The sequence below is a fragment of the Filicampus tigris genome, chromosome 19 (assembly GCF_054856515.1).
Source record: "Filicampus tigris isolate MCC_2025a chromosome 19, RoL_Ftig_1.0, whole genome shotgun sequence".
Lineage (NCBI taxonomy): Eukaryota > Metazoa > Chordata > Actinopteri > Syngnathiformes > Syngnathidae > Filicampus > Filicampus tigris.
Window position 1 is genome coordinate 13,013,977 of NC_141235.1, and position 14,685 is coordinate 13,028,661.

General features: G+C 39.7%; 2 protein-coding genes across 2 annotated transcripts; one reads left to right on the forward strand and one right to left on the reverse strand.

Moving 5' to 3' along the window:
- Positions 1-202: 202 nt before the first annotated feature.
- LOC147129591 (NHL repeat-containing protein 3-like) lies at positions 203-4,327 on the reverse strand. Its single transcript, XM_086017618.1, has 3 exons — positions 3,878-4,327; positions 3,605-3,804; positions 203-3,247 (listed from the first exon to the last, which is right to left on the reverse strand). Exons 1-3 carry the CDS (start codon positions 4,128-4,130, stop codon positions 2,648-2,650), a joined length of 1,053 nt encoding a protein of 350 aa, XP_085873744.1. The 5' UTR covers positions 4,131-4,327; the 3' UTR covers positions 203-2,647.
- Positions 4,328-4,536: 209 nt separating this feature from the next.
- On the forward strand, positions 4,537-12,285 carry nrbf2b (nuclear receptor binding factor 2b). The gene is made up of 4 exons (XM_086017674.1): positions 4,537-4,731; positions 7,127-7,211; positions 8,868-8,908; positions 10,597-12,285. Exons 1-4 carry the CDS (start codon positions 4,639-4,641, stop codon positions 11,245-11,247), a joined length of 870 nt encoding a protein of 289 aa, XP_085873800.1. The 5' UTR covers positions 4,537-4,638; the 3' UTR covers positions 11,248-12,285.
- The last annotated feature ends 2,400 nt before the right edge of the window (positions 12,286-14,685 follow it).

Sequence of the window (14,685 nt, forward strand, 5' to 3'; positions counted from 1 at the left end):
AAAGGTCACCCTCAGGTGGCACAAAAGAGATCTGGCCAAAATGGTAACAGAATTCAAATCTTCAGGCTGTGGAAATTTAAGCGTTGCCCTAAGTCCCCCGCAGCCGCCCCCCAGCACCCTCACCATCCCGTTTTCGTTGAATCGTCCATTTGTTTGGATCTTTACCAATATATTTTTAAAGAAATGACAAAAGTCCAAGAAATTAAAATTAGAATCTTTATTGTCATTACCACAAAACACTGACATGGGATTCACAAGTTACATTAGATCGTATAGTAGATTAATCAGTTAATGCATTGTGAAAAATTTCATTGTTTTCATGTAACTGATTTTTTATTAATTGAATCTTGAGGCTACTGTGGCAAAACTGCACGAATCAAGTGCAACAGAAGAAATGAACACAAATGTGTCATATACTTTAGTGATGGACGAATGAAGCTTCATGAAGCACTTGTGATCCTTCTTTTACTCCTCTAGATGGCACTCTTGGTTTAAAATGTAATACATTTCCATTGCACTAGCCTTTATCTTTAAACCAAGAGCACCATCTAGAGGAGTAAAATATATCACAAGTGCTTCACGAAGCTTCATTTTCATAAGTAGTGATGACTACTTATTATTTTAGATTTGGTGGCTGTACCTAATATTGTGTCCCATGAGTGTCAGTCACAGTGCAACAAAAAACAATAATTACACCTCTTTTTGACTAAAGCAGCATTCCTTTTACAGCACACATCTGGTAACGTGATTAGAACACAAACCATTCAAATTTTATGTCACTATTAGGTTTGTGAAAATGTTACATATTTCATTCAGACAATTGCCCGTTTAAGTTAATAAAATTTTAATTCAACATAGGATTATTCAAGCCCGATTAAGTACGCTAGTCTAACCACCTAAGCAAATTACGTCTTCTTGTAGCCGATGAAGTAAATATACAGTATCACATGTTCATCTTTGGAGAAAGTGGTATTTGTAACATTTGGACTTTGCCAGACTTACTTGTAAGCAAAGTACTCAACTGGTGTTTCATTGGTTTTTGGAATTGACTAGGGAAACGATTTTGAAATAATAATTGCTGGCTTTACTCAGTTTTTAACAGATACACCCAAATTAAGATATAAATGCAACAATATTTAACCCATGCACACATTTTAAATCAAAGGGCATTTTTATTTGGTTAATATCTCCTTTCGTTGCAAAATAAATGCCATGTCAAAAATTCTTCTCAAAACGATCAATACTTGTATTCTAAATGTAGTTGTTCATAATGCTCTCGAAGTTACCAAGCTGACTTGTCTAAAAGGTTTTCATGCAAAATTGCCAGGGACATTAACATCAAAATGAAAACTTTGTAAAGTCTTTCTCCACTTTCTTGTGCCATATCCAGCTGGATGATAAAAACTCAACAACAACAACAACAACAAAATATCAAATTAACCATAACCCATCCAAATTGGAATGCCTTAAACGGTCATACAGTTTGCTGTATAATTCAATAAAATCTTTTGAGAAAATATGTATCTTTTTTTCACGCAAAAACTAATAAGACTTCAGAATACCTTACAGGAGCTCATTTCAGACAGCATCAAGTTTTTTTTTGGTAGGGGCAGTATGTGCCAGAAGAATAACTAGATATATTCAATAATCATAACATAAGAATATGCACTGTAAATTAGTCGCTTGCAATAGCCCCTACCAAGTAAGCCACTGCAATATGTGTCGTCACTTGTCATTAACTCATTCACTGCCATTGACGTATTTATTTGTCTTTTCACAGTCCAGCCATTCAATCCCAGGAATTGATTTATATTTTTCTTTTTTTCTTTTAAAACATTAGGGTAAAAGAGGCTCCGAAAATGTCTGGCAGTGAATGAGTTAACGGTAGAGTCCATCAGTTCGTTTTTTATGCATTTGGTTTGGGCTACGGTGGCAGCATCTTAAGCAGGGAAGCCTAGACTTTCCTTTCCCAAGCCACCGAGTCCAGCTCATCTGGGGGATCGCGAGACAGCCAGCCAGGCGGCATTCTAAGCGGATGCCGCAACGCTCTCCAAAAAAATGGTCATACCGTGACCAAACAGCCCATATCAGAAGGTCGGGTACCCCGTATTCCCACAGAACAGAACTCCATGAGGAAGACGGTCGAACACCTTTTCAAGTCTAGGGCGATAAGTGCACCACACCCGCTTGGCTCCTCTCACAATGATAAGAGTATGTTATTAATTTCGTGTTTCAACACTTATTTACATGAACAGTTTCTCGACGGTGTGTGCGTGGTATCTTTTGGGCTAGAAGAGCCCTGAAACAAGACAGCCGCTCTCAAATACATCCGGAGACCCCGCAGGAATGGACAGTACAGGTAGTTAACTCTTTACGCTCGTGCCGCGATTAAGAACGTTTAAAAAACAATTCGATCAACAAAACTAGTTTTATTACAGCTTAGTCGTCATAAAAGTAAAGAGAGTGTTTAAACTGTTTTGTTTCATCGTCTTAACGTTAGAGCGGTTAACTTATTGTGCGACTTGGGAAAATAGAGAAACAAATCGGAGGTCGTCCCAAAACAAGCTGTGTTTGACCTTGGGGATTTCACTGGAAGGAAAAAGCAAGACATTCTTCTGATTTGTCATTAGCGCATCTCACTACTGTTTTATATAAAACCATCACCGAGGCTGAAGGGGGTGAACTTCTGTGCCTGCTGGGCACCAATCTCAGCCACATACAGTGCCCCTGACTTCAGGTCCAAGTCAACCAAATGAGGCTTGACTTCATCAGCCAGCTGAATCACACTGACCACCTTGCACTGGCCGATTAAACCCACCGGCGGTGCCTCCAGTAGTGAAATCTGGTTGGTGTTGAGCTGGACTACAACAAAGTATTTTTTGTCAGGGGTGAGGCGGACTGAGTAAGGTGCATCGTCAGTGAAGCAGCTCCCCCATGATCCCAGCCAATCCCCAGTCAGGGAGTTGAACACCTGGATCCTCTTGTTCCCCCTGTCAGCCACCCATACCCTTTGAGCACTGTCAATGGTCACACTGTGGGGGATGTAGAATTGAGCTAGGCCTTGGCCCTTTTCTCCATGCACCCACAACACTTCCTGTTCTTTGGATAATTTGATGAGCCGATTATTCATCCCACCGTCACCGTCCACTATGTAAATTTCCCCAGAGTCATGGACGTAGATCTCAGCTGGCTGGTCAAACTGCAGAGGATTAAGCCCAGAGCCAGCTTTTCCCGGTGTACCAAGCACCTGACGGGTACAAGGAACAAAATGGAATTCATCAGACCTTTTCAGGTCTCACAGAAACAAAAGCAAACCTGAGAAATCAGACTTCAGCCAAAGTCTCGTCATTTCTTCATTTCAGACTTAGTGTGATTTTTGGATCTATTCACAGACTTGAAATTTCACCAAAGTCGTGCAATGATTGAGAGTAGGCGAGGCCTCAGACTTTGAATAACCCTGCTTTGGAAGTTATTTACTCATCACAAACTGTGCACAGGAAATTTGAGACAGAAAACAAAAATAAAAAACGAAAGCACCCCTTTGGCAGTTGACATAATCAAATGAACATCAAGCACTGTGTTAAATTATGGATCAAGCGGTTACCTGCAGAAGCTTCCCTGACGGTGAGTACTCTTTGACGCAGTGGCCATACGGACCATTTCCAACATCTGTGATCCAGATAGTTGGGTTTGACCTGGCATCTGCTAAAAATATACCGTGGGGCATCTCTAAGGTAGTTGTATTCCAGTACATGAGGAAGTCGCCTTCTGTTGTAAACACCAGCACCTTGGGCACATTGTCACCTAAAGCAGGAGCACACAACAACATATTGACATATATTACAGGAAAATACGTTTGCCAATAAACAGGATTTACCTCTCTGTGCTACATACACAACACCAGCATACTGGTTGACAGCCACCCCAAACACATTCCCGGAGAAGAGTTCAGGGTTTTTGGGCCAGTTCAGGTCCAGTTTGTACAATGGCCTGCCCAGCAGCTGGTAGTCCTGTCTGAGGATGGAGCTGATTGCTTGCTGGGGGCTAAAGACGTCGTACAGCACCATCATGAGAAAGAATAAAGAGACCATACTGGTCAATATCAGACACGTATAGCTTCTACTTTTCATTGCCAACTATGTTACGAAATAAGCAATATCCCGTTCCTTTTGCATCAGAGTCCCTCCAAAAAAATGCACTGATGGATCTAATGTAGCAGTAAACGCAGATATTCAAATTATACTGTAGTCGCGTAAACGTCGTTTCCAATTTACTTCCTGGTGAGTGCAGGGCATAAACGTGCATGCGTCAATTCACAAAGACTAGACAATAGGCCGTTGCGTTACATTTCCGGTAGGACTACTAAAATGCTAAAATGGTTTCTACTTCTAAAAGAATAACAAAAATCCTGTACAAGTATGTGGTTATTATAATGTGCTCGAGCGGTCTTCTATCTTGTAATACCACTCATGCGTTATATTTCAGTGTATTTTATTTTTTTAAGGATACCATTTCTACTTCCGGTATGTTGTCGATGATATGACGTGTAACGTAGCGTCGTTAATGTAGGCGACTGTGACACCGATTGGAATTTTCGTATACTCTACTTATTTTGGTCAGATTTCTGGCTCAGTTCGAATGACAGTCCATGCGGGACAGACACAACCTTCATGTAGTGAAAACCATCGAAGAATTGGCTGCATGGAGGTCGTTGACAGTCCGCTTAATCTCGTAAGTTTCGGTCGTGATGTTGCAATAACAGGCTAACGTTACTGTAGGTTGCAATGGGAAGCTACGTTAGCTTTCCCCACAGCACATTAGCTGCTGACTCTTCTGTTGTCGTGTTTTATTGTGTTGCTGTCTGCTAGCGTTGACATGGTACGCATCTCATACGTCTTGGCATTACTTTCGATACAAGGTGGGTTTTATAGATTTATGGGCCAATTGTGGTTGCGCATAGGTTTGTTGTGGTTTCCTATGTGTTAGCCACGAGTAAACAAACTCACACATTTGGTTCAAACAAACAGTGCTCGTTAATGACATCGTGAGGCTACAATGCACGACGTTACTGCAAAACGGAAATATTAACAGTAAAAGCTGCATTTTATGTTGTACGTTTTTTTTTTTTTGTAAACATGTGTGCTGCTTATTTGCACGTCTTTAGGTGTGTTCTAAAACCAATCCAGAATGTTACATGCAAAATAAATTATTTCGCTTAAAAAAGCTTGAAATAAGCTTTCCAATGACATAGAAATTGCTTTGATAGGTTAAAAACTGATACTTACTAATTGTGGATTTACTTTATAGGGTCAATAAACGTTTGTTTTTGCATTGAAACGAAATAAAAGCTGTGACCCTTAACATGGTTTTCACATAAAGATATTACCATGGCACTTAGAGATCATGTTCATTGCAGCCTTGTCTGTCACTTCCAGTGGTAATTTCCATGATACATCATTAATTTGGCATTAGTTAACACTTATTTAGCCAAAGTGATCAAAGAGCAGGTCTTGGAAGTAAGCACAGACATACAAAGAAACGATCAAATCATGATACTTTGCCAGAAAGATTAATTTAAGCAACACTATTAAAATGTAGTTCTACTTCTCACAGTAGCGTTTAAGCATTTAAATCAACCTGACAATTTCCGAATGTTTTTAGGAGGAAGGCTAGAACGAGTGGGCTGTATCTCTATGTTGGGTTAAAACACTTCCAACAATAGCTAATTGTTGATTGATTAAATTGCCAGGAACAGTCAGAGTTGCAAAAAGTAGCACTTTTATTCTGAAAATAAAATATGTGTTATTTTTGGAATATCACCCCAGGTACACAAATTAGAATATTTAATGTTGAGAGGCTGAATTCAGGATTTGTACAATTTTAAGTTAAACAACGGCTCTAAACGATTACTTGATGATTAAAATAGTTGTTGATTGTTAATCGATTAGTTATCAATTAATCTTGACACCTCCAGTATGTACCATCCACTGACAAATTAAACTTCAAATTCAACTGAAATATTAAATGAGGTAATTAGTGTGTATCTAGTTGACACTGTCATACTTGATCAGTATTTACACATTCGGCATAATATTTGAAAGACATTTACGGTAATTTCACAATATGAACATGCACATTAGGGGTGTCACGGTACAGTATCGAAACTGGAAATGGTGATAAGTCACAAAGCTGTGTCGTCTTTGAAATGGCAGAACTCCAACTTCCAGAGTTTATTCGTCCAATCCACATACAGCCGCGTAAGATCACAGTGAGATCAAATTTTCGATTATTAAGTTAATTAAAAAAAAAAAACCCAACAACATCAACCTAGACTGAAGATACATTTCTTTCACTACTTCTCCAACTGTGGAGGTCATCTGACCCACCGTCGTGAGCAAAACTGTGGCTACCACTCATGGTAGTTAGACTTCGTGAAGTGGCACGGAAGAAACACGGCTATGACTCCTAAAGCTGAAATTGCGGACGTTCTGAGCTTGTGTCGCAGCATTGTAGCATTTTGGCTACCCAGAACAGCAATGAAAATCGTATTGTCAACGAGACTCAGACGTCAAAATTGGTCATTATGATTTTTTTATTTTTTTTTCCCACAAATTGATGCTATTGGTCAGTCTCGCACCTGGGTTATTTCATTATTATTTTTTTTCAATTTATTGACCAATCTGAAGCTTGAAAACGACTTGCTGTCTTTGAGCAGACAATGTAAATCAGGGGTCAGCAACTCCGGTCCTCCAGAGCACCTGTCCTGCAGGTTTTCAAACTCTCCCTGCTGTAACACACCTGTTAAAATGATCGTTATCGGGCTTTTCAAGAGCTTGCTGATGAGCTGATCATTTGAATCAGGTGTGTTACAGCAGGGAGAGATTGTAAACCTGCAGGACAGGTGCCCTCGAGGACCGGAGTTGGTGACCCCTGATGTAAATGCTTCAACAATGACCTTTTTTGTTGTTTTTCCTGAAAAAGTGATGGTTTTAGAGATGTGAGGATATAAATCAAGGAATTATTTTTTGAACACAGCTGTCTATAGTAACATCTATAGTTATGTATGTATTCGGACAACAGCTTTTGTTTCATCATTTTTCACTGAACTCTGTGCATGCTTCTTTAGGCCCACCAGCAATGCAGGAAGGCAGATCGTTTGCTTGCTGCCGGAAAGTATGAAGAGGCAATTTCATGCCACGCAAAAGCAGCAGGTAGGCTGTCTGCATATCGGGCATGTCCATCAGCGACACTTCAGATATTTTGAGTTATTTGTCATCCTGCCAATGTCAAACTGTCCTCAGACCGCTTTACACGTACGTGTTGCGTATTTGGTCGTTTTTAGAGGCAGCTTTTGTCCTAAATTGTCCATTTACCGTGAATGTTTTTTTGATTAGCAATTAAATATGTTTACTACTACATTTGTTTTTTAAGCAAAAGACCACAATTGTATTATTTGTTTGCGAGATGACACAAAATACAGTTTTCCGATGTGCGTCAATCGAAAGGAGCTCAACTCCAAAAAGATATTGTTTTTATTACGTACATAGAGATCTTTGCTTGAACAAATACAGTTTCGGCCATGCATTTTTACCAAGGTTACGGTAAAATATACTGTATACGTTAAGTATTTTAATATTTTGTCAAACTCCAGAAATTACAGTATATATGCAGTACCAGTCAAAAGTTTGGAGACAGACTCAAATTTCGGGCTGTGCAATTAATCGAAGTTCAATTACAATGACGATTATTACACACCACGATTACAAAATTGGCATAATCGTAAAAAATGATTATTAATATTCATTTATATCCAACGCACAGTTTGTTTACACAAGGATATCATACTTGAATGTATACATTTGAACCTTTTTTTTATTTTAGGACACACTGTATACATTTTGTTTGGTCCAAAAGAAATTACTTTTATTTATTTGTCTTTTATATTTTTATACATTTGACTCATTCACTACCATTGACGAATTGACTTGTCCTTTCATAGTCCAGCCATTCAATCCCAGGAATTTATTTATCTATTTTTTCAAACGTTAGCATAAAAGAGGGCCTGAATATGTCTGGCAGTGAATGAGTTAAACATTTTTCTTGTTTGGCACCAAAAAAATAAATGATCGTTTGAATAATCATGATTTCAATTATTACCAAAATAATCAATCATTATTACCAAAATAATGATCATATATTTTTTTCATAATGAAGCAGTCCTACTCTTTACCATTGTTTTCATCATTATTTAAAAAAATCACAAATTGTAGATTAATACTCAAGTCGTCAACATTATGAAGAAATCTTGACGGAATTATTTGGTAAGCAAAAAATGTTAATCAAAACAGTATATGTTTTATAATTTACATTCTTTGAAGTAGGCCGGAATGACTTTGAGTTGACACCTGTGCATTATCAAGAGATATAGTTCTATCTTGAGTTTCTTGACATCTTATGTGTTGGAGACCTTTTTTGATTTTGAAGGACAATGGATGGATTATTTAATGTGTTAGTAATGCCCCTCGATACTATTATACTATTGGAAGTTGATGTGCATTTAACTCATTCACTGCCAGCCATTTTCAGACCCTGTTTTACACTAATATTTGAAAAAAGGTGAAAAAAATATAAATATCTTTGGTATTGAATGGCCGGACTGTGAAAAGACAAGTAAATTCGTCAATGGCTGTGAATGAGTTAAGGTTGCATCTGATTGGTCAAAGTCAGGTAAAAGCATACAATTCCATATAAAACCTCAGCAAAAAAACAACAGCAACACATTGATGCCATAAATGCTGAAAATTGTAAAATCATTACAGTATTTATAAACTGTATAAATGCTGAATGTGTGTTCAAATCTTTTGCAGAACTTCTGACAGAAGCAATGAAGACAACAGACTGTAAACAGGTGAGCCTTTTCCGGTCTGTGGTTTTAGTCAGTTCCAGTGAATAGTTTGAACTATTTTCTCCGGCCAAATAAAAATAACAGTGACTGTAAATTATGGGCTACTTGGAACCCTTGCAAGTGGTGTGCGACGAAGGCGCCGTTTTTGCTTTGTACGCTTCTTTTAGGGCTATTTGTTGCATATTGATGAAAGGTGGGCAGAAAGGAATGCTTTTGAAGAGCTGGAATACTTTCTGCTATGTAATAGAAAGCTATTGCGAAAGTCTTGTTGTCAAGATGACTGCAACGGCATGGCACAGAATGCTCAATGAGATTAAAAAAAAACAACAACAAAAACAAACCTAGAGTGTCACCTGAAGACGTAGAGAAATCACTGGCAGATGCCATCATGGGAGGACACCAAGGAGGAAGCATGCTTGAAGTTGGCTCAAGAGCACTTGGCTGTTCCATAGCACTACTGGCAAAATTCTGCGGATGGACGAAACCAAAGTTCAACTGTGTGTAAGACAAATAGCACAGCGCACCAACATCAAAACGTTATCCCATCTGTGAAGCATGGTGGAGGGAGCATCATGGTATGGGTGTGCTTTGCGTCTTCAGGGCCTGGATAGCTTTGTTGTATGTAATCGGTGAAAAAATGAATTCACAAGCTCATCAAAATATTTTGCTGGCAAACTTGAGGCCATGTCCAGCAGCTGAAGCTGAAAAGAGGATGTGGGTATTGCAACCGAACAATGTTCCGAAACACAGACGACAATCACCAACAGAATGGCTTCAGAAGAAGAGAATTTGTGTCCCGATCAAAGTCATGACCTCAACCCTGATTTAGATGCTGTGGCATGACGTCAAGAGAGCTATTCCCACCAGTCAGCCCAGGAATTTTGCTGCAACAGTTAAAGAAAAATGGTCCAAAACTCATCTTGATTGTCGTCTGGTCAGCAACTACAGGAAACGTTTGGTTGAGATTTTGTTGCTCAAGGAGGGTCGACCAGTAGTTCAATCCAAGGGGTCGCTTACTTTTTCCTCCCTGTCTTGCGAATGTTTATGTTCTATTAAAAAAAAACAAAAAAAAACCCATGAAAACATTTGTTTGTGTGGTATTAGTTGAAGCATTTTGTTTATTCCTGTGCTTTAGGTGATCGGACCACATTTTAAAACCAATTTATGCAGACATTTAAGAAATTAAATTCACATACCTTTTTCTCCCACTGTTGTTACATGTATGATTGTAAAAGCTGTTTTTTATGTGGGTTCTTGTATTAAGCGTGCTTAATTGAAGGGATGTAACGAGTAATCGAAAATCGATTAAAAATCGATCCAACCTGATTCATCGAATAATCGATTCGAACCGAGACAAATCTCAGCACCCGCGAGCCCTATACAGCAAACACCTAACAAGCCAAAATACCTAGGTCATCAGAATGTACTAATTTAGAGTGCTAAAAAATGTTTCCTTTTTTCCATTCCAGATGCATACCACATTTTGATTGTGTAGATCAAATGATGCGTTTTCGCCAAACATCATTGTGTTTCGGATGGCCGCAACCGTGGTAGCAATTTTTTAAAAAAACGAATCAAAAATCGGGAAGTGAAAATCGAATCGGGGCTTGAGTGAATCGTTACATCCCTGCTTAAATTGTGTCGTCTTACATCGGCTGCTTTTCACCGTAGTGTCGATCTTGCGGTTGCAGGCTCGTGTGTCCATGGAGTTGCAGAGGGACAGGCATTTTAAACAGCAGCGTCTTATCCAGGAGCGCTGGAAGAAGGAAGCCCGTCGGGAGGCCACAAGAGCCCGACCCGGCTTAAGCCCCGCCCCCCTCATGCCGTCCCAGTCTAACCCCGCCACGCCCTTAGCTGCAGCGTGTGAAGGAGGTACGGAGAGAGAATACGACACGCTACTCTACCAGCTTCAAACTCGACAGGTCGGAAGCCACCAAACTTTGACCCCCTGCCCGGGCTCTAAAACCACCAAAGATGACAAAACCCGCCTGGAAGAACAACAGACCACAATTGAAGACTTGAGGCGCCTCGTCAACCACCTGATGGATGAGAACCAGCGGCTCACCTCCGAGAACGAGAGGCTACAATCGGAAAACACCCGACTGCGGGCTGAGGAGCGCTCGGAGCTCTGGGTGCTCCCTCAGGCTGGGGGCGCCATGGCGACGGGGGGCAACCAGGAGAGGAAAAGCACAAGGAAAGGAATGGAGATAGCCATCCCACAGCTGCCCCCGCTGGAGATGCCTGCTCAGGAAGATTTGTGTTTGGATGACCTGCCTCCCCTGGAGCTGCCAGAGGACATCCGAAACGAACTACAGGAGCTGCTGGACAAAGACAAACTGTGATAAACACTTTTTTTTTTTTGCTGCTTTTTTATTACCTACACAGAGACTTCAGGGTTCAAAACAATTTCTATCTTTTTGGTTTAGATGCCAAAATGTATGGTTTTGGACACAATAGTATGGATGACGGCGGAGCCTCCGGGTCTGGCTTACCTTCCCAGGTATGATCAGATAAAAGAAGTACGACTAGTTGAACCGAATCATCAGACTCCCCACTCATTAGTATTCAGAAACCGTTTCAGAACAGTTCACTACTTCTTGATTTAAATATTTGCGTGGTGGTCATACACCACTTATAAAACATATCATAAAAAAAATCAACGGTTTGGTTTATTTTGAAGTTTAATTGGAAAGATTAAGAAATTACTCTCACAGGACACTAGCTGAGACGGCCAGGGTATTTACGACTGCGTTTCATTGACTATTATTTCTGTACGTTGTGTGATTACAAGGTGATAGTCATAGGGGCCCTTGAAATCCAAAATCCTTTTTGAGGGTTGTGTCTGATGATGTGAATTAGTGGCATTAAACCTGATAAATGATGTCTTCAGCTTGATTTTGTACTAAGAATCCTGAGAAATGAACAGTCAGGGTCTACATTCTCCTGTTTGTGTGCAAGCCTTTTTTACGCGCCTGGGCTGGCACACTTTTTTCATCCACGCATATTTTCCCGTCCAGACCTCTGACACGCCCACCACACGTAAGATGCAAATGAGTGTGCAAACACCAAAGGGGTGTGATTCATTCATTTCTGAGACTGACAGCAACTGATGAAGCATGGAGGTTTTCTGACTCCTTCCTTGTGAATGTCATTGAAATCCAGGAGAAAAATATAGCACACTTTAAATTTGAAAATACCGAAACGTGCGTCATTGGCCGATCGGAACGCCGCTCTGGCTAACGCACTAACACTTTGAAAGAGCGCATGTTTTTTTTATTCTGTATGAAATAAATCAAATACATGTAATTTAATCAGAATGCGTCTGAATGCAGTTTTGGAAGTCCATCAATAAAAAAGGGAGAACTTGGTGCCTAAACTTTGTTCCTCTTCACGGACTGGGTGAGTCACTTTATTACGTCAACATTTTGATGACCGGCATAGAAGCAAATGAAAACAAATGATTAAATATGTAACTCACCATTGTGCCATTTTAGGGTTGGACTTAATCTAACCCATTGGTTAATTATAAATGGGTCCGTTTTTCCCATACTTACTGTTGCTGGCTGTTGTTCCCTGTTTAAAGGGAAAGTCAACCCAAAAATTGCTTTCAATTTTTTGTTGTATTATTGCTATTTTATGTTGTAGATAAAGTGCTTTTGTTACAGCTGCAGCTATTGCGAAATGTGCTATATAAGAAGTTGTACTAAAAATGTGTTTATAATATGTTCTTTGCGCCGCCACTAGTCTAAATACGGGATTCTGATTAATATTGCATATCATCGCTGTCCTGTGAAAAATGTCACTTTTTAAAAAATGTTCATATGAATGCAATGTCGGTCATGTGAAAACACTATTCACACGTAAAAATAATGAAAGAAATTGACTTAAGTATTTTTCAAAGGACAGCGAAGGTATGAGAAATATGAGTTAAGCAGTATAATTCACCTGTTTTTAGCCAGCTCAGGGGGGTGGCCATTTTGCCACTTTCTGTCAACTGAAAATGACATCACAGTGACTCAGGGCTCACGTAACGACCAATCACGGCTCACCTATTTTCTGAAGCTGATCCATGATTGGTTGTGACCTGAGCAACTGTGATTTAATTTTCAGTCAACAAGATAAAATGACTAAATGGCCGCCCCCTCAGATGGACAAAAACGGGTGGATTTTACTACTTGACTCATATTCCACAAACACTATCAAACTTAATGCTGTGTTTAGACTAGTGGGGCTGCATAGAACATATTGTAAACAATCGTTAATATCACTTGAACCCTTTTCTAAGAAGCCATACTGCAAAGTAATTATGTATAATTTGTGCGGATATTGGATTGGATCTAGATCAATTATCAGCCAGTACTCACGGCTGCAATATTGGTTTCGTATTAAAGGTGAAACAACTACAGCATTTCAGCATCTTTGTGTGGACACACAAAGATTGTTTTTTTAAACAATTCCATGTTTAAGTGCAACTTAAAAAAAAAAAGAGTAAATATCAATTGCGTTTCCATATGGACAGGCCTTATAATTTATATTCAGAAGACTCAATTGTAACAGGTGTGAATGGATTGGTAAATGTGCCCTTAAATCTACCCTTTCAGAGTTGATCTGGGCAGAGAAGAGTTTACCTGGGATCCTGAAACCAAACAAACGGTATGGAAAATGTATATCACATCAAACTTGACCATCAGAAAAAGAATAACATGATTTGGTAGTTGCTGTTCTTTGGAGGTTTAAAAAAAAAATCCAATTCACTTTTTATCACACAAAACCGAAGAAACAGTTACACCACGTTAAAATGTAGAAACATTTAAGTTACATGATGAACGGGGAAGCCAGTACTCCAGTTTAAGTAACTATGCTATGTATGGAAATCTTTAATTAATCGGTGTAAAATAAAATAACGTAGTATAATGTAGCAATCTCCGAAGACGTTCTCTTACATAAATGTCGCACGCATCCTTGAAGTTGCTGTGTGATTACAGTGGCGATCGCCATCTGGTGGCTGTGTATGGAAGCTGCTCATAGAAAAACGCTTGTGTTAAACACGTTCACGCCCACAGCAGCCCTCTGTTGATGGTAAATTAATCAAACATAACCAAGAATTTCCACACCTAACGTGACCAGGAAAAGGACAGCAGTAAAACATGCTGAGATGAAGTGGTCTGAACAATAAAACATTTTAAAAATTCTGAATTATTAAGCAAAAACTGGCGCTTTGTGTGGCAAACATGGAGAATTGCACGTTTTAATTTTTAGACCAGCCATATGTAAAATAAAATAAAATATTTGATAATTGGTTTGAAGGTGGCGGCACGGAGGCCGACTGGTTAGCACGTCCGCCGACTGGTTAGCACGTCCGCCTCACAGTTCAGAGGTCGTAGGTTCGATCCCGGCTCCGGCCTGTGCGGAGTTTGCATGTTCTGCCCGTGCCTGCGTGGGTTTTCTCCGGGTCCTCCCACATTCCAAAAACATGCATGGTAGGTTGATTTGTCTCTGTGTGCCCTGCAATTGGCTGGCAACCAATTCAGGGTGTCCCCCGCCCACTGCCCGAAGACAGCTGGGATAGGCTCCAGCACGCCCCGCGACCCTTGTGAGGAGAAGCGGTATCGATAGTGGATGGTTTGGAGGTGTGTGTTGATTATGTTGTGTGTGTTATATAACTGTCTTCAGAGATTGTTCAACAGCTGATTACATTTTCATGGATTTAAACGCTTTTTTACTAACCATAATTTAGTTCTATCTTCCTTTATTAGTCTCAGTTTAGGATGCATACACCA

Bases quoted from the DNA above. Each gene is read 5' to 3' on its own strand.
- LOC147129591 (XM_086017618.1), bottom strand. From the start codon at position 4,130: ATGAAAAGTAGAAGCTATACGTGTCTGATATTGACCAGTATGGTCTCT. The intron at 3,805-3,877 runs GTAAATCCTGTT...CTCCTGCTTTAG, and splicing joins TGTGTATGTAGCACAGAGAG to GTGACAATGTGCCCAAGGTG. The intron at 3,248-3,604 runs GTAACCGCTTGA...TGTACCCGTCAG, and splicing joins CGTCAGGGAAGCTTCTGCAG to GTGCTTGGTACACCGGGAAA.
- nrbf2b (XM_086017674.1), top strand. From the start codon at position 4,639: ATGACAGTCCATGCGGGACAGACACAACCTTCATGTAGTGAAAACCAT. The intron at 7,212-8,867 runs GTAGGCTGTCTG...AATCTTTTGCAG, and splicing joins ATGCCACGCAAAAGCAGCAG to AACTTCTGACAGAAGCAATG. The intron at 8,909-10,596 runs GTGAGCCTTTTC...TTGCGGTTGCAG, and splicing joins AGACAACAGACTGTAAACAG to GCTCGTGTGTCCATGGAGTT.